The 18,956-nt window shown below is 34.9% G+C and overlaps 1 protein-coding gene across 1 annotated transcript; it reads right to left on the bottom strand.

Annotated features, from left to right (window-relative positions):
- Nucleotides 1-1,485: 1,485 nt before the first annotated feature.
- On the bottom strand, nt 1,486-17,602 carry LOC108965820 (helix-loop-helix protein 11). The gene is made up of 3 exons (XM_018928473.1): nt 17,026-17,602; nt 11,908-12,217; nt 1,486-5,254 (listed from the first exon to the last, which is right to left on the bottom strand). The coding sequence occupies exons 1-3, from the start codon at nt 17,112-17,114 to the stop codon at nt 3,941-3,943; spliced, it is 1,713 nt and encodes a 570-aa protein (XP_018784018.1). The 5' UTR covers nt 17,115-17,602; the 3' UTR covers nt 1,486-3,940.
- Nucleotides 17,603-18,956: the final 1,354 nt, after the last annotated feature.

Genomic DNA, 18,956 nt, shown 5'->3' with positions numbered 1-18,956 from the left:
ATCAATGTGAGGTTGTCATTTTCACAAAAAAAAAAAATAATTCCCAAGTTAAATTTTAATTATTTGTTCTCTAAGTAACTACGACAACGTTACCCAGGATTTAACTCAACTAATAATTTTTTGCTTATTTTGTTATTCTAAAAACAAAATGAAATCAGAATAATCACACTCATATAAAAGTAGTTACGTAACTCGAGACTGCATTGGCTTTAATAAAGTAATGAAGTTCTATTTTTTATTTATTAAGTATGTATATATATTTATTTAAACTATTTATCAATTATGTAAATTTATTTCAACGTACTCATTATCTTGCATTCAAATTTTAAAGATAAATAAGTATTTATGTTACTCATTTCAACTTATTTTAAATATGTTTTACATATGTATGTATGGATGTAGTTCGAAAAATGCAACTAGTAATATAACGGTGTTGCACTGTGTTCGCTTTACAGTCGTTATATGTATTAATCTTATGTATGTATATATGAATGCATGTATGTAGGTTAGTAAGTTGCATGAGGATTGCTAAAAACATTATTTATATATATGTTTCTACTTGCGTACATATATATATTTTTATTCATGATATACAAATGTACATTCATATGTACTTATGTATTTATATGTACAATATAATCGGACACTAATGAATCTCTGCATCTCAGAATTAAATAATGCGGGCATATGTTTATGTACAACCAGAAGTATTATGTATTCATATTCGCTACTTGAAACAGTCGAAGCGATTTTCTTTTTATTGTGTTTGCTACTGCGATTGACTATATAGCTTAATGTGCAAATATTTAAGCGCATAAGGATGTATGCACTTTGAAGCGGGCTATGCTTGGGCATATGTATGTAGGTAKTAAATAGATATTTTAGTTATGTTGTTGTTGTTGTAACGGCAGAATTCTGCCGAGTTGACAGTCCTTGGCCGGATAAAAATCCGGGTCCAATTGAATTTTCTTCTTTACCATCTTCAGATATCAATTGTTAGCTACATATGTACATATGTATGTATGCGAATGGAAATTAGTCAGAAATACAACTTTCCTTTAAAAAAAAAAAAAATAATAATAAATAAATAAATCGGTGAAAACATAATAGTCAAACAACAAATAATTTTCAAAATTATTTATTTAATTCCTTAAATAAAATTGAAATAAAGTTCTCTTGTTTTTGTAGGCACACAAAATGGATAAAAAATATACGTGTGAAGAAAATAAAATAATTCATTTATTTTTCATACTTTCGCTTCAAGCTAAAAAATTAGCATAAAATTACACACATAAATCTTACATAACCCCTATATAATATGTATGTTTGTTTATACTCCTTTTTTAATATAGGAAGAAATATATATCCATACACACATTACTTTTATGTTTGCTTTTAAATTTTGATAATTATTTTTATACAAACAGTCAACAAAACATAAAGATAAACGAAAATGAATTAACTTAAATTTAAAGGCATATATAACATTTATCTCTACATATCCTTTCACACTTTGCAATGTCTAACATCTTTATGTATATTAGTTTCTATTTTGTATCCTCTGATAATGGTTCCGTATTTGTATTTCAAAGAACATTTTGAATGGTCAAACCAAGGTGAAGCAAGGATGCAGCTAAGGTTAGTTAAATAATTACTATTATCGACGAAATTTCTTGTCATAAGATTTTACAATAAGTAKTTGTAAACTTTATACATCGGATATTAGATTGAAGCGGATACACACATGCGGTAACTTAACTAATGCGATGGTACTGAGCGCTTACTACTAAAATAAGATTTTGTGTCATATCATTAATAGCATATTTTTTATGTGTACACACACCATAGCGTTATAAAATGATCAGTTGTGGCCTTTATACTTTCAATATAATTTAAATAAAAGGTTTTTTGAACAAAACTGTCTATTTAACGTATCGTGAATGCAAATGCTATTCATTTTGTATGCATATGTAGCTATTTTTTGTACTTTAATATTATTTGTATTTAGTCATTATTGTTTATTGCTTGTATTATTTAAGATATAGCCAAAATGGATCGATTTGGTGTGTACTTTTAAATGGTGTAGTTGCTAGTGGTACGTAGTTGACACAAAGAGACTTTCTAAAGGCATCGTCACAACACAACAAAGATTGTAAATGCGAATACATATTTGATTTTATTTCCATTATTTTTCATGTGCAATGCTATTGTATAAGTAATGAAGAAATTTCTAGGTGATATAATTGAATTACAATGCGAAGCACTGATATGTAAGCCTAAAGCCATCACCAAAATTGAACTAAAAATGTGTTTCATTGTAGCTCATTGTTTATTTTTAAAAAGCACTATGTCATACGTAATTGTGAAATTATTTGATCAGTTTTTTAAATTTCATTACTCACACACCAACATATTGCATGTTAGAAATTTTTGAAATGTTGATATAATAATTTATCTAAATACAAATTTTTCTAAGTCATATTTTCTGAGTTAAATTTTACTCTAAACAAGTTTATAAAATCATAAGACATCTAACAAATCTCTAATAAGGCTGTCATAATATGAGATTAAACTTAGTTTAACTTCTGCGAACATCCTTCATTTACAAAAGTCTTAAATTTGCTGATCAATTCACTTAAAACAAATATATACATTATGTATTGTGAAACATTGAAAGTCCATTTGCATAAACTACATTAAAAATCTGGCAGACGAATTTCGTTGACAAATTATGAATGCATGAAAAGACGTAAAGTAGCTGCAAGCATTAAAAATGCTGCGATTGGTACGTTTCAGATGGAAATTACAATAGAGTTCATGTTGAAATTTGGTTTGAATGTTATTACGAAATCAATCGCGATTCGTGACTATACATAGCTAAGCGAAGTATAATTTAAGTTTGGTTTAAATTCAAACACAATAAACTAATATTTTGTTTTTCGTTCGAATAGTACTATGTATGTAGTTATAAAGTTATATACATACATATTCTTATAAGTATTAATATATCCTTCATTAATATTGTTCTTTATAATATATAATTATGTTTATTGACTAATAAAACGTTTCGCACGAACGACTAATCAATTTCTTTTATTCCCTGTATCTTTGTTAGATTTTGGGTAGGTATTTGTTCTTGCATATGAATTTACTCGTATATTATTTATGAATTTTTGTAGTTTTTTAGCATTTATTACCATTAGCAATTTTGGTAGCCATAAGATTTTGTTTGCTGACGTTTCATTACCTTAAGTCAAATATTACAAGAACTAATATTACTATTACAATTATTATTCTATTACTATTTTATATTTAAAGTAGTAGTAGTAGCATTAGTAGCATTTGTAATTAGTGTAGGAGTAGTTGCAGTTGCTTTTACATTGACAGCAGCAGAGTTCCCATTTGAAGAGGTTAAATAGCGAATACATTTTCCAGATTTTGCCGCTGGTCCAGCTGTTGGCAAAACATGAATAGTGGAGAGTAGTTTATTGGTAGCCTTTGTTGGTGCAATGGCAAATTTGGTATTATGAGCAGTCTTTGTACATTTTTCTAAAGATTCCGGTTTTGATGGATGTGAAATTATCTTAGCAGTGTTATGGATATATTTGTTGCTGGCGAATTTTTGATCAACTGCTAAATTTATTTTTAAAGGTTTGGTCAGGTTTTCATTTGCAACAATTTTGGGCTTTTGATTTGATAGTTTTCGTCTAACGCTCAGTCCCACTAGTCTGGTGACTAGATTGGTTGCAACCTTCGCCGACGATTCCAATTTTGACCTTTTTTCTTGAACTAAATTTTTCCTCAGGAAACCGTCAGTTGCTACTGCATTGGACACTGCTAAATCTCCTGCCTCTCGTGACGCATTAGCTGAACTTCCATTCACTTCTATAACTCTAGTTTTTGTATTAGCGGTCTGAGACGCATTTGCTGTTGAATGCAATCAAGACAGCTGCTTGGCAACAATGACACCTGGCCGGACTTGCTTTAATGCCGTCGTTGTGATTGTTACCTGTTGAGCACCTTGGCCTGTACCTATATTACTCGCTCCCGCTGCCGTTGTTTGCACTTTGTAAATGGCGGTGGGCATGATATTTCCACCACTCTCTTTCTGTTGATTTGGTTGCTGCACAATAGTTACTTGTTTACTGCCTTTAATTTGCAGGTAAGGACTCAATTCTGCCAATGTGGCTCTTTGAACTTTTGTTGTCAGCGCCAGAGGAGCTTCCTGTGCTCTTTGATTTTGCTGATGTTGTAACTTTTGTTCACTACCGTCAGCAAATAAATGATCACCTTCAAGATGTCTTATTGCCTCGACAATAGTTTCCAAATTTTGCCTCGAACGTGTTAAACCACTTGGTTGATCAATTTTCTCTGTTTTTACTTTAATTATCTCCTGTATACGTTCCACTTCAACTTTTGGCGTTGCCTTGATGGCAGCCTGAAGTATTGGCTGAAGAACAGCTGCTGACGGTGACGAACCCTCAGCGTAAGCCTTGGCAATCGCATTAACTTCTTGTTCAGATTCGGTGGATGAAGTCGACGAAAGGATAACCTCTTCCTGTACATTGTCTTCAGTGATAATTTCTGCTGCTGCAGCGGCAGCCTCGCTCTCCAACTCTTCAATACTCGAACAAACAACAACCTGCCGTTGACCAGTCATTTCATCAATTTCAACGTACGACACTGCACCCGATGGCAGTTCCTCTATAGATTCTCGTACCAAATTGTCTGTGTGCTCGATGACTTCACGTGGAATGTATGTGGATGTGGAAGCTGCAGGCGCTGTTGCCACTGAATATAATTGCCGCTTTATCATTTGCAGTTCTTCCTCTAACATGGTGCGCATTCGACGTTCTTTTTCCAGTTGTTTTTTCATTTCGCTTAGTTCTTTGGAGGTGGCAACATTATGTGCAATAATCACTTGACTCTTCGCATTGACATTACCACCACCTGCATTCAGGAGGGTAGTTGGTTCTGGTGACATTGAACCCAAACCTTCATCGGAAGAGTCACTTATCGTCTGAAGGTTGATTATGTTATCAGTGAGTTTGCGCTTTTTTATGGCAACATTACCACTGTTCAATGTTTCACTACTACCAGGGGTAGAAACTTCTCCGGCCCCAGATGACGCGCTTGCAGTATTTGACTCATGTAAACCCAGCTGTCGCTTCAATTGACTATTTTGGTTCAAAAGTTGCGTCTTCTGATTTTCTAGTTCGTATATATATTGGGAAGTTTGTTGTAAGATCGCTGCCTGCAATAAAAAAGGATAATATTATAGATTATACAGATTGGGACAAGCTACATACATATAAGTATGTATATGAACATAAAAGAAAGAAGATAGGTACTGATGTAATGTTTGTACCAATCTTGAAGTTGTAATATCAAAAACGTATTAAGCGATAAATACTGTGAATAATATGTACATGTACGAACAAAGTTTCCTTATTCAATAAATTGAAGATCAAGAAACACGTGAATCCTTCTTAACGATGGTTAAATTGCTTAAAATCAAAAATCAAAAGCCGGTATTTGCGAAAATTCTGATTTGAAAACAAACAAAAAATACAAAGATACATTTGTATTTCCATATGTATATACATACATATGTATGTGAACATCTAGTATTAAAATTTGCATGTGTAACTGTTATACCTTTAACCAGCCAATTGGCCAAAACAAAACGAATTGCGAACACATGTATGTACATATACAATGTGCGAATATGTGCTTTATCTGCAGCTGATTTAGTCAGCTGAAAAAAGGTAAACATCAACGATGGAAGCCTACCCACACTAAGGCACTATACATGCGAACAAAAATAACTGCAATGTAAACAAAAACAAAATAGTGCTGTCGATCGACTAGTTAGTTGACCTGCCAATGAGCATGTAGCGAAATGCGGGAATAACGATTACTCTGCTCTTATTCAAGTTGTTGTTATCCGGCCTTTGTTGTTTCGTTGCATACGCCTCGTTTGGATAATATGCATACATATGGATGTGCATGCAACGCTGCATTTTGCCTTCTTAGCCGTAACGATATCATAGCCACGACTACGCGACGGCTTACGTTTTTGTGATGACTGTACTTTTTTTGCCGCCGTCTCGTAAAAAATTTTTCGTCACAAAGTACCAAGCAAATTTACCAAAGAGCACCTAAGCGAATTTTCTCCGTCTTTCTCTCTCTCTCTCCCAATTAATCTCTGAGAAATTTGATGTTCCGATTCCCGAAACGTTTCGTTCGAAATACTGGAAGTGGAAGATAAATAGTGAATTTGAAACGGAAGTCCACACCAGAACCACATGTAAAACAGCAAATGAGCAATTGAACAGCTGGCAATCAGTACTCTCATTTGTTAATATATACATCCACACATGCATACATACATATATTCATACAATCGCACGGTTGAATGCTGCTGGGAGCAGGTGATGGAGGGGCTAGTCAATTACTTTTCTTTACGATTGTGGGTGGCATTGACGCCATGCACCCATTCATCCACTCATTTTAGGCACAATCCAATCCATATACATACATATATATGTATATAAAAGGTTGATGAAGGAATATATTTACCCCCCAGAAAATCTTCATTAGTGAGAAAAAGTGTATAAAAAAAATAATAGCAATTTTTAAGCTTTAACATCTGTTGATAAAATTAATTTAGTTTCCTACAGTTTTAGACTATACAAATTACAATACGAACAAAGCAAAACGCGCGTAATTTCTCGCCGACGCGACCAATGGACTACGTGATTAACATCAGTTATATAGAAAACGCATTACATATTCGGAACAAAATGAAGAAATTAAGAACTAATTTGCTTCGCATAAATAGTTTTAAGTATAAATAACCAGGGCACTGATTTCCAATTTTGTTGACTACAGATGATTAGCAGTCATATATATACATGCATGTATGTACATACATACATATGTATGCAGGCTATATCTTTAGAACAGCTGATTTTAATTTRTTTTATTCGTTTCTGTGCCTGCAGTATTTGTTTTGCTAAGATTTTACTTTGATTATGGGTAACTATGGTACAATTTGCTGGCGTACTTTTTAGTTTTTCTTGCTACCACTTTCATTGATTTCGCCTTGACAGCATGCTCTGCTTTTAAAAACATTTCTTTTTATAGGTTCGTGTGTGAATATCCAACAAAGAGAATAAATTTAAGGCACGACGCAAAAAGCAAGCTACAATAAATGAGTCAGACAACCGCAATGCTAACTAGCAGCTGTTTCACAACTTGCCGGTGCTGTAAAAACAGCTGAGAGAATGAGTGGCGCGCACTCATACACGAATCCAAGCACAAACAATTGTAAATACGAATGGATGTGGTTTTAGGGCTGGGCCACCGCCGGACTTTATCTGCGTTACATGGTTTTTGATTGCAAACAAAACTACAGCTTTGGTCAATTCGATTCAGCTGATCAGCTTAGATATAACCTTAAACGTCACGTGCTGGTAAACACAAACATATGTACATATACATAAGTATTATATAATAAGATATTCTACCATAAGAATACTTCAAATCTTTCGTTAGAAGTAGGTGTAGAGGTTGTCATGTGCTTGGAATGAAGACACACATACACCAATAAGTGCTAATATTTGAAATAATTCACTAAACAAAACCAACGTAAAATTTCAATAATTACATTTTATAAATATAATTAAAATGCCTACATATTACCGTCAAATCCAATTGATAGTAAGTGGTTAGAAAACTGACCCAATCTTTTGTAATACTGTGTTTTTTTTTATGACAAAATTTTTGAAAAATATAACTGGACTAGTTGGAYAATTATTACAGGATATAATTATGTACATCTATTAATTCATAAAAAATATATCATTAGTTATGTATGACTTTTGAGATAAAAAATTTTTCAAAAGTATAAATCTTCAGTGGACAAAACTAAAGCACCCCCTAATATTTGTTAGGAAAAATAGTACTATGCTACTTTAAAAGTACGTTATTCGCTGAAGACGTTAACAATAAACCGTTAGATAGATAGATAATGTTATTGAGGTAATGCACCGCGACCTAGGGTCTATTGTGCAATCTCCTATATCACATGACCTCCCAGAGCCCCAGCAGCCTGAATAGTTCCAGGAGTTTACCGGGCGCTAGAGAGGTGATCTGATCCCTGCTGATGTAGACAGAATCCAGGGCCTTGAGTCTTTCTCCACAGATTGCTGTGCAATCCAGGAATCGGTGTGCTGGTGTTTCCTGTTCCAGTTCGCAGAACCGGCAGTTATCACAGGAGACCATACACCGTTACAAATATTATTGAGATATTTTGTAAAGATTTTTGCCGTTGGCATTGYTCAGTTGCGATCTAGAGTTTAAGAATCAAAATCAGAGGAAAATACTTATTAAGCCGACTTTACAAATAAAATAATAAGTGATTGCMAAAACAGTTTATCTCAACATAAAATTAGTTAAAAGTATTCGGTGAATAGATCAGTGTTGCCCCCGATTAATAAATAAATTTCAGCAAACTGGCAATGTACTTTTTTCTMGGCACAGCTGAGGAAAACGGCGAAAAACTACATAAAGAGACGATTCATTGATCAAAAAGATCCCCAAATTTATCCCACAGTCTTTKCCAATGAAATACAGAAACACTTTTGTTTACTAGTTAATGCGCGAACAATTAGAAGACGAGCTGTTGAGGGCGGGTTGTTCTGTTGGTGTATAGCGTCCCTTACTTCAGCAAAAAATTGAAAGGCCAAACTCGTATTTGCGATAGTTCATCTCGATTGGAGCATTCAGAAATTGARTACCATTTTTTATTCTAAGACGAATCGAAATATAATATTCAAGATTCGGATGACATAAGATGTGTGAGAAGGCCGAAAAGACAAGGACTCAAACCTAAGTATTATGTTGTGATCATTATATATGGCGGTGGTAATGTCATGGTGTGRAGCTCTTTCTCTGGGCACGGGACTGGACCCATTCATATAATAAATGGAATAAGGGACMGGTTTGTTTAAGCGAACATTTTAAAAAATGTGATTGTACCGTATGCTGTAAAGAATATGCGACTATAATGCTGGTTCCAGMAGGACAATGATCCYAAGCATAACACTAGGCGTCGGAAAACTTGGTTGTGAATTTACACAGTTGATGTTTTAGATTTGCAGGCGTAATCACTCGATGTCAAATCCATCGAGAACCTATGGGAGATCGTTAATTCCAAAATAAATAGAGAAAATTTTAAAACCAAGGATCAACCTTAAGAACCTGAAGAAATTGCTCGGAATGGCATACCACATGATYTGTAGTAAAKAATTTTGTTTYTTCTATGCCTAAATTATGCGTTTCAGTTACCCAAAATAAAGGATTTGCTACTATTTTTTCATTTTCACATATTATTTTCAAACCGATGAAAGGGGTGCTTTAGTTTTGTCCAGTTAATTTTTAAAGCATAAATGTTTTTGTTGTTTTAACTTATTTAWTTTTGAAAACTGAAAATTAAAAGCTTTATTTTAATAAAAATTAATCAGCAGTCCATTGAAAAACGTCAAAATTTTACATTTATTTATTTTTATTGTCTGAAAACAGCTAAGTTCCAACTGAACCATAGTAGGGGGGTGCTTTAGTTTTGCCCAATACTGTATGTAAGCCCCTATAAGTACAAGTGGAAATAGCATATGAATTCAAGCGATCGTTGACAACAAATCGGCTGTTTTCGCAACCGACCTATGAATACAACTTACATATACAATACTCGTATGTATGTACATACATACATATATTTATCAAAGTTTTCATGGATTGGTTAAATTCTCTTTAATGTTTGCCGCTACCCAGCCGAAGGAGGAGAATAATTTAAATGTATGTATGTAGGTACGAGATGAAGGTATGAAATATAAAGGTTTATAATATCTCTATGAATGCACACAGATGAATAGATTATTAATCAAGTACTAATGGCAAAATATATATGCATATTGTAAGTTTTACACTTACGCAACAGAGTACAATAGTTTTTTCACGTTTTATAACATCTAAAATTAATCTAGACATCTAAACTATTTACTTAAAGTTGATTAAAAATTAAGACCCTAAGAAGTGCGCTAGCAAAGAGATTCAGAGTGCCATCAAAAAAGTAAAGACATCAAAATCCATTTACCCCGACTCGACGGAGTAAACTATCTCAACAAGGTCCTTAATTTGTCACTGACCATCCCTCACATTCCCAATGTGTGCAAAATCGGAGGGTGGCCCCACTACTAAAACCTGATAATACCCCTTTCCACAGTAGTGAAAATATTTGAGGCTTTGTTGCTCCCGACCTTCACTGACCAGTTACGTCTAACCSAACAGTAGCACGGCTTCCGTAAAGTGCACAGAATCATCACACCATTTAGCATCTTAAACGCCCAGGTAGCTACTAACTTTGGACATGTCAAAAGATTGTGATATTCTACTATTCATCGCTGAGAACATTGAACTAATTGAGCTCTCTCCAAGACTGAAGAGGTAGCCCATGAACTAGTTGAGCGGTCAACAATCATCAATATTTTGAGGTGAGCCTAAATTGTAGAGAATTAAACAGAGTTCCGCAAGGTGGTGTCCTCTCCTCGTTACTGTTTAATCACTACATTTCAAAACTCCCACAACCACTAGAAGGAGTTTTTTCAATTAGGTACTACATTACACGGCATGTGCTCAAAAGTGAACGCTTATCTTCCAGAACTTTCTTTCCCACTGCAAGGAGCCGAAAACAGCTAAATCTATGGCCACACTATCGTCGACGACGTCAGCACTCCGACGGTAAATATCACTAAAATTGTAGGTGTCACATTCGACAGTCTGCACTCCTTTACTCTACACACACAACCCCGATTGTTACAAAAGTACAGAGGACCACAATTAACCAAACACCACTGATTGCAGAACAAGAGCTGGAGTTGCCGCATAAAACAAGGCTGACCCTAGTGCATCTTCGTTCTGGATATTGTAGCAGGTTAAGTTCCTATATATCCAGAATAAACTCTGACATGCAATGAGTCCTCGTACGACACTAATCACCTCTTTGCATGCCCAATGATACCAACACACGTAACATGGGATATGTATGTAGATACGTTCGACACACATTCTGCTAGCCTGCTGGACTCCATAGTAGTTTTATATACATAAAGTTGTATGTACATGGGCAATTCCATTTCCGAATTCCAGCAAGCCATATGCACATTCCTACTCTATTGAAAAAAAAAAATTAAAATTGTTAAAAGTTCAACTACAAATACCATAGCATAGAAATTGTACCAGTGTGTGCATAAATGCAACTACTATTTATGTGTGAACTAGCTAACATAGTTCCACATAAGGTATGTTTTCCAACGATGTTGACTTCTCTGCGACAACGCAGAAGTGTGCCGCGTAGCATTGCTGGAATATATCGATCCACTTTCCAGCCACCCTAGGAGTACAAACTCACATGTATATAGGTAAGCATATATGTACATACATATAGGTAAGCATATACATATGTATATGTATATGTATATGTATATGCTTAAGCATAGACCACTAATAGGCTATAGTATTACGAGCGATTGCCGACCATTTGGGATAGCTTTCAGACGTTTTAAGCGGGTCAAACTCCACTAACTTATTTGTCCCACTACTAACCACCCAAACATATTTAAACGAATAATACAATTGTTCTTAGTAAGTCTTTAACACAAATTCAATAAACTGAGAGTCCATAAAAATATACCCAGCCATGTACATTTATCCATACACGACACTTGAGAAAAGTCCACATGTGTATGTATGTACTTCAGTACAATTGTCATAGTATAGCATAGTACGAGTGTATTATAGTACCGTATAGAGTAGTATGGTGTGTTGTAGAGTGGCGTAACTTACCTTACTCAACTTATCGCCTTCGTGGCGCGGTAGGAGCGAACGTAAATTCTGAAAACCGGCATTGATACTCTGCATTCGTCGTCTTTCGTTGCTGTTGGCGATTTCGCGCCGCATACGTTTCTCACTCTCCAGAAGATTTTTATTGCCGCCGTTATTGGTAATGTTGCTGCTAGCTGTCATGCCACCACTACCACTTTTCGTTGTTGCATTGCTCGAATTCATCCCGGAACTAGAGTGACGCTGACGCTGTGGCAGTTGCGGCTCCGCCTGATACTGAATGTATTCACCTCCGGAATCTTCTAATTGTAATCTGAAAGAGTGCAAATATTGCTTAATTATTATTGTAGCTAATATAATCTAAGGACGGATTATAGAATAGATCGAATAAAAGAAGAGTACAGTTAGGGTGAGATTACTTGATCAGATAAAGATCTCGATCTGTTTCAGGTGCATAGACCCAACTACTAATGACCTTGTTGTTTAAATTACATAACACCTGGGAGTAACCGAGAAAGAGAAAGCTTTCCACAGAATCGCAGACAAATTAGAAAAATACTTATTTACAGTGAGCTTATTCATGGAATTAGCTGTCCCTTTTCTGTTTGTCAAAATTAAACCGTAATTAGAAAATAATGAAACTAACTTGGACGAATGTTATAACCAGCTCACATAGGGCTGTTCGAATTATTTGATTGCCAAAAAACCGAAAGACATATCATATGTACATAAAGATTGGTGTTTTCCATTTCGCTCATCATGCCCATAAGTAATCCCATAAAATTTGAACTTCRCGGTAAGTGTAAAGTTAACATTTTTTATCGAATTTCTTTATGCAGCAGAAAACATTCTTGAAGTAATTTCAAGGCATGGCGCGGAGCTGACAATCCTGTCTGGCAACGGTTTAAATTGCGTCTAATAATTCCTATTGGTAGACCCTTGAATATTTATAAATAGCCGACTAGGCATGTACATATGTACGTGTGGCTTGCTTGTTTAGATTCTCGCGCTCATTCATAAATTTCGTACTCGTTGGCGACTCGGTTGCCGTCACAATTTCATTTCGTGTTGCTGACATTGGAATGCAGTTTCATTCACCTTAATGTAGACTAGTAATACGGTCAGCTACATGCGTGGTTATGTGCATATGTATTTAATAGCAGCAAATGTTAACGAGTCAAATAGATATGTATATATTTCCACATATTTTAGAGCGTGTACACATTTGAAGACAACCAATGTAAATGTATGTCTTCTGAACATACATACATACATTGTTTTACATATGAAAATAACATGAAATTTAAAGTTGAGAAAACGTTTACGATTGATACTACACCCAAATCCAGTAGAAAACCAGAAGTTGTTGCCAAAAAATTTGAATAATACGAAACGATTATATAGAACTTGCCACAACTACTTATTTATATATTGAGTACCGATGTACAGGAGAAATAAGGCGTGTTTTCTTTCTATTTGTATATATATATTATTTAACCATTCAAAATTTACAAATACATATGTACATATGTATATTTTAGAACCGACAATTTGATTTTTGTTAACCATGGTTTTTAGTTTATATTTGAGTATGTCTTTGATATTCGAATTTTTTCCTTTTTACTATAATATTAAAAAATTGTGTATATTATCATATTGTATTTCGTATCGAGCACCAGTCACTCGATGAACACCGGTAGTTGTAGATATTGCGGATGATGATGACGCAAGCACTGACCTATTAACCAGATGTAGCAAGTTGGCGAGGTTTACTTTCATATTGAAATAACCACATACTACAAAAAAAAAAAAAATATATAGAAATGAAAGATGGAATCTATAACTTTATTATATAAAGAATAATGGTGATTGCAGGCCGGTTTCGTGAAGAATATCACGTACGTACCCAATTTGAYGGAAATCGGTCAGGAAGGTCTCGAGATATATGAATTCACCTAAAAGTGGGGGGTGCCACGCTCATCGTTCAATTTTGCCCAGGCCCCATGTGCAATTCTTACCATTTGAAGGGCTTTTTTGGCAACACACATACCAAGTTTCCGAATTCATCATTCACTCACGCACCATCCCAGCGCCATATAAACAAGTGGCTGCAACGTAAACAAACAAAAACAGCTGCTTGAAATAGACAGCAAGGGATGGTGGGACTAATAAAAAGGAAACAAGACAACTACTAAAGGTGAGCGAAGCTATGCCGAGGAAAAAGAATGGATGAAATTTCATTGGCTTAGTATTATATAACTGATTATGTTTTTTATTAATGAATTTCCTTGACTATTGCTATAGTTGGATTTTACGATTACTTTTAGTAGGTTCTAAAATTAATTTTGAATACAAATGGATATATACACACAACCATGTGTTTTTAAAATACTCACGAATATGGAATTACCATAAATACATCTCTACTAATATTTGTAAAAAAAAACATCAGTTTAATAACAAAAAACCTATATAACACCTCAGTCGTCATCCGATTCTGATAAACTGGCTATGCGCACACATGCATCGCCTATACTTGCAGTTCAACTCTCCGCATAACATGTACGTACTATTTACATAGATTCAGCTTTGTGTCAGCTACCTTCCTAGATATGTATGTATGTAAACAAACACCTTCATCGTAGCCGAATAAAAAAGAGAGCGGAAAGACTACATGCCAGTGGAACCTCACATATGAAAGCATACWTATAAATATGTATACTGTACAGTAAATAGATATTCATGTGTAGAAATGAATTCCGAAGCGATGCTGTAGTCGTAGGTGCCGGTTGTGGAATGCGGCCCCAATCGTTAGCTCCGGCAATGTCGATTTCATTCGCATTTAGCCCCTTTATGCACCGAAATGCCAACGAAATTTGCCGTCATYGTTGGATTTTCTCTGTAGTGGTTTAGGCCTACTGCACAGAATGTAGACGATTCTTTGCTCSCGCTCTTTTCAAATCGGAATTCGGTCGGAGCTCCCAGTGTTTTTATATATTTACGAATGAAGTTGTGCGCTCTAGCATGCAAAGCGCCAACCTCCGCCGTTTCAACCAGTGAAGAGCTATTCCAATTGGCAAATCCGCCGTTGGTAGCGAACACAGAGGCAAGCAAAACGGAAATTTGTGCACAGCTGTACGAGACCATCGTGTTGAAACGCTTTTGAATCGAAATCAATTTGTACAGCTGATATATTAACGAATACGTTGCTAACGCCTTACCTTACAGTAGCGGTAAATATAAAATTATGAAAACGTTATGTCTATAATTAAACGTTTTTACCTTTCCGTTTTGTAATGATGGCAACACTAACCTCTTTAGATTAAAAGAACCTTATGAAATCCTACCCGCAATAAATATAGTAAGTGCTCTTTATTATTTTCGGGTTCTCGTATTCAAATATGTGGTGGGTCATGGAAAAATCACTTGTGAAGTTATTATTACTTTTTTGTTTTAATATTTGGTTTATAAAAAAACATACTATAGAGGCAGGCCTATAATCTTGGGTTTACGTTAGATTTTCTTAGTCAAGTTTGAAAACTACTAGAAATTCACAAGAATTACTTTCACTCTCAAAAATTCATACATTAAGTAATTTATTTCACCGACCAAGCCGTTGTATGGAGAACTTCAGTGAATTAAATACCCTCAGCTTACTTCAGCAACTCAAGATAGTCATGTGCAGATTTACATATTTTTAAAGACAACATAATATATCGAGTCATATTTAAACCCTAATAAATAACTTCAATATTTTGTTTCTCAATGTGAAATTTTTATTACCCTATTTAACTAATAAAGATAAAAACCTGGAAGAGTTAATATCTAAAGAACGCCAAAACTGAATTGCAACCATCACATTTATCACTTTGGCCCAGTTTATGTACAATTACATCTCTGCTTGGTATAAAAAACGTTTATAAAGTCAGTTTTGGAGTATGAATCTACCCGTGTTAGATAAATTTGTAATATGATAAAATTGTTCTCAATTTTCATACGTGTTTGTCTTTTATGCTATCTACTGTTGTTTAGGAAAGAATAATTAAATGAAATGCTACAAAAGCTGAGTGGAATTTGCGTAGAAGCATACAGAAACATATGTATACATTTGACCCTTTAAACCCATTGAATAACAGTATTATGTAAATAACAATTTTTGCACTGATTCAATTTTGCTATACAAATGTAAGCGCAAAATGCCTAATTATCCTATCAGCCTTTTATCACAAAGCAGCTGCGAACTCTTCATAACACACCATTCTACATCAGCTGCTGTACTTTTGCGCCAACAACACATTTCACGCAAATCACATGTAGCTTGCCGACTCGACCGCCACTGTAAACAAAAAATCAGCCGTTTTCAATATGGACGCCAGAAATAACGCGTCACTTCATTTCCAGTGAGCGTACGTGCCAATTTGCCTCCGGCTCTCGCTGGAAGACAAGAATGCTGGCGCGATGATTGGAAGCATTGCCGAACAGCCTAGCTGAGAGAAATATGCCGTAAACGAGAACACAACTCATCATCTGTTATTTTTGTATTACGTCTGCTTTGTGAGATTTTCGTAACGCGTCAATTTCATTTTTCTCTCCGCCCTTTTCAACTCATTAACAATTTTCATTTGCATCTGTACGATTATGCATACCTATTTATATACATATATTTATGCATATAATACATACATGTATGTAAACACAGAGCTTCTATTTCCTACCCCCAATGAATCAAATGACAGCAACAGACGAGCCAAACTAMCTTATTCCAATAGTCATCTGTGTGTGCAGTGGCGGACGCAACCTCAAATGTAAATGTGTGAGAAATACTCTCCGCTCTTTGTCACACCAACGGCACAGATGTTTTTCACCGCTTTGCTTTCGCTAATAATAAGGCGACTGACGGTACAGAAGGCACATTTAGATACATGTTTGTGCGTACTTATTATATATACATATATAGAACCTGTATATACATATGGTTTTTATGGTCGCTTCAATGAACATGCAGACGAACGTACACATATAAGAAAAATCAATAACTAATGTGGTAAAGGTACAAGTCTCAAAAAGCCAATTGCAAGTCTCAAAAACAAGTGTTTACGAATTAATTTCCTGCGAACTTACTGTAGTTCCTCGTCCAATTCCTCTGCGCTGTTGTATTCGGTGCTCTCCAAAATTACTTCCTCTGTCTTGATTGCAACGGGTACAGACATTTTTGTGGAACGAAATGTTTAAAATTTTTGTGCGAACTGCTACAACGATGTCTCTTTTTCACTTTTTTTTATTTTGATATGACTTATTTTTTCGGCATACACAAACACACTCTTTGCAAAAATTGTAATTTCGCAAATATGTAGACACGTGTTTTAAATCTTTATATATGTATTTTGGTATATATTTGCAATAGAAATTGTCTGCTTAGAAGACACTTTTCGGCGCCTTTTCTCACACCACTTACGCGCTGCAAACATCAACTTTGGTTCTAATTGCTCTTCACCCCAGCACCTTTACCTTAGTTTTGGGCTGTTGCTAGATAATTGAATTTGAAGTAGTATTTAGAATTTCACGATCAGAAATAGATTGYAAATTGCAGCAAAGAAAGCGATAAATCTAAAGCGCGCAATTACACGTACAAATATTCCGTCACTGACGTTTGTCGCCTTTTCCTGACTTTACCGGACTGCGAACCAGAGAACTACGAGCTGCGAATTGACAGCGACGCCGCTCTCATCTTTTCTCTTTATACATTATTGGAAGTCGGCATAAAAACGAACGAATGAGAGAGTTGCCAGACTTCAAAACGCACATGTGATTGTGCTTTGAGAGTTTGGCTGTAAACTACTGACGAATCGACAAATTTGCTGTTGCTATGGTGATGAGAAGTCGCTTGTCAATTTAAATTCTCTGCTAARTTTTCCGGTACTTATAGAAAATCATAATTGAATAATATATAAAATTTTAAATAAAGTATTAAAACAAATCAGCCAGTCAGAATGCTATATTAGTGGGGTATGTCTCGGATAGCGAGAATAGATTCATGATTGATACCTGAACTACTTGTACTACTTAGCAATAGATGGCGCGAAATGTCGTGCAGATGAAAACATAAATTGGAATTGCACCTTTTCATCGTTTTATGTTYTCTGGCAGAGAACTGTCACTAAATTCTTGAAATAGCACGACGCCACTCTGTGTCACCCTTTTGCTGAAGCTAATTTTATATAATATTCTTGAAAGATGTTTTTACAGAGTATAACTGCTTTTTTCACCTAACGGTTGTTTGTATCAATTAAAACTAATCGAGGTAGATATGGAGTTATATAAATATATATACAAGTWTAAATGATCAGGATGACGAGAGAAGGGRCAAGCTGTAACTTGATTAAAAAGTAAGATATGTTGATGAAACTTTGAACACATCTTCGTTGGCACCATAAGAAGTTTGGTACAGTAGCTGCAAGGGATAGTGTCTATAGCACCGCTCCCTAACAGGTTTATCCTAAACCATAATAAAACTTTGCACAAATAGCGCCTTTAATTTATGCCATCTCAAATCTAAACATTTTCAAAACCGGATGATAACTGTCCATGCATCTACATATATACCGAAGATGTGGACCCTAGTGTAATATGGCTGACTTTTTAACGAAAATAACTGTCCATGTGTGAGATATACTTACATATATAGTGAAAATAAATGAATAAGAGAATGATTTCCTAAAAATAATACACATATGTATATTTATGTCGAAATGCCAAATAGAAATATTTTTGAGCTTCCAATATATGATATATGATATACGGCCAATATATGAGATACCTTAAAAAAAGGTACCGGGCCTGTTTTCTAATAACGGTGTATCTTTGTATCTATGTAAGTTGAATAAAATCGGGTCAATACCGCCCCTAGTTTCCATATACTTAAATATCGGTCGCTACGTGAATTATTTTCTCAAAATTACATACGAATATGTGCTTGAGTGTATTTTAGTAATGGAAACACTTAATGCAGTTGGTTCAGATCTTATTCTGCCACCAATATACCCTGTATAGTG

The sequence above is a fragment of the Bactrocera latifrons genome, unplaced genomic scaffold, assembly GCF_001853355.1.
Source record: "Bactrocera latifrons isolate USDA-ARS-PBARC rearing strain unplaced genomic scaffold, ASM185335v1 scaffold_149, whole genome shotgun sequence".
NCBI lineage: Eukaryota > Metazoa > Arthropoda > Insecta > Diptera > Tephritidae > Bactrocera > Bactrocera latifrons.
Note: the sequence above shows the minus strand (reverse complement) of the source record. Positions and strands in the feature narration are given on the sequence as shown.

Coding starts and splice junctions, on each gene's coding strand:
- LOC108965820 (XM_018928473.1), bottom strand. CDS start 17,114: ATGTCTGTACCCGTTGCAATCAAGACAGAGGAAGTAATTTTGGAGAGC. Junction 12,218..17,025: donor GAATTGGACGAGGAACTACA/GTAAGTTCGCAG, acceptor GCACTCTTTCAG/ATTACAATTAGAAGATTCCG. Junction 5,255..11,907: donor AAGGCGATAAGTTGAGTAAG/GTAAGTTACGCC, acceptor TTTTTATTGCAG/GCAGCGATCTTACAACAAAC.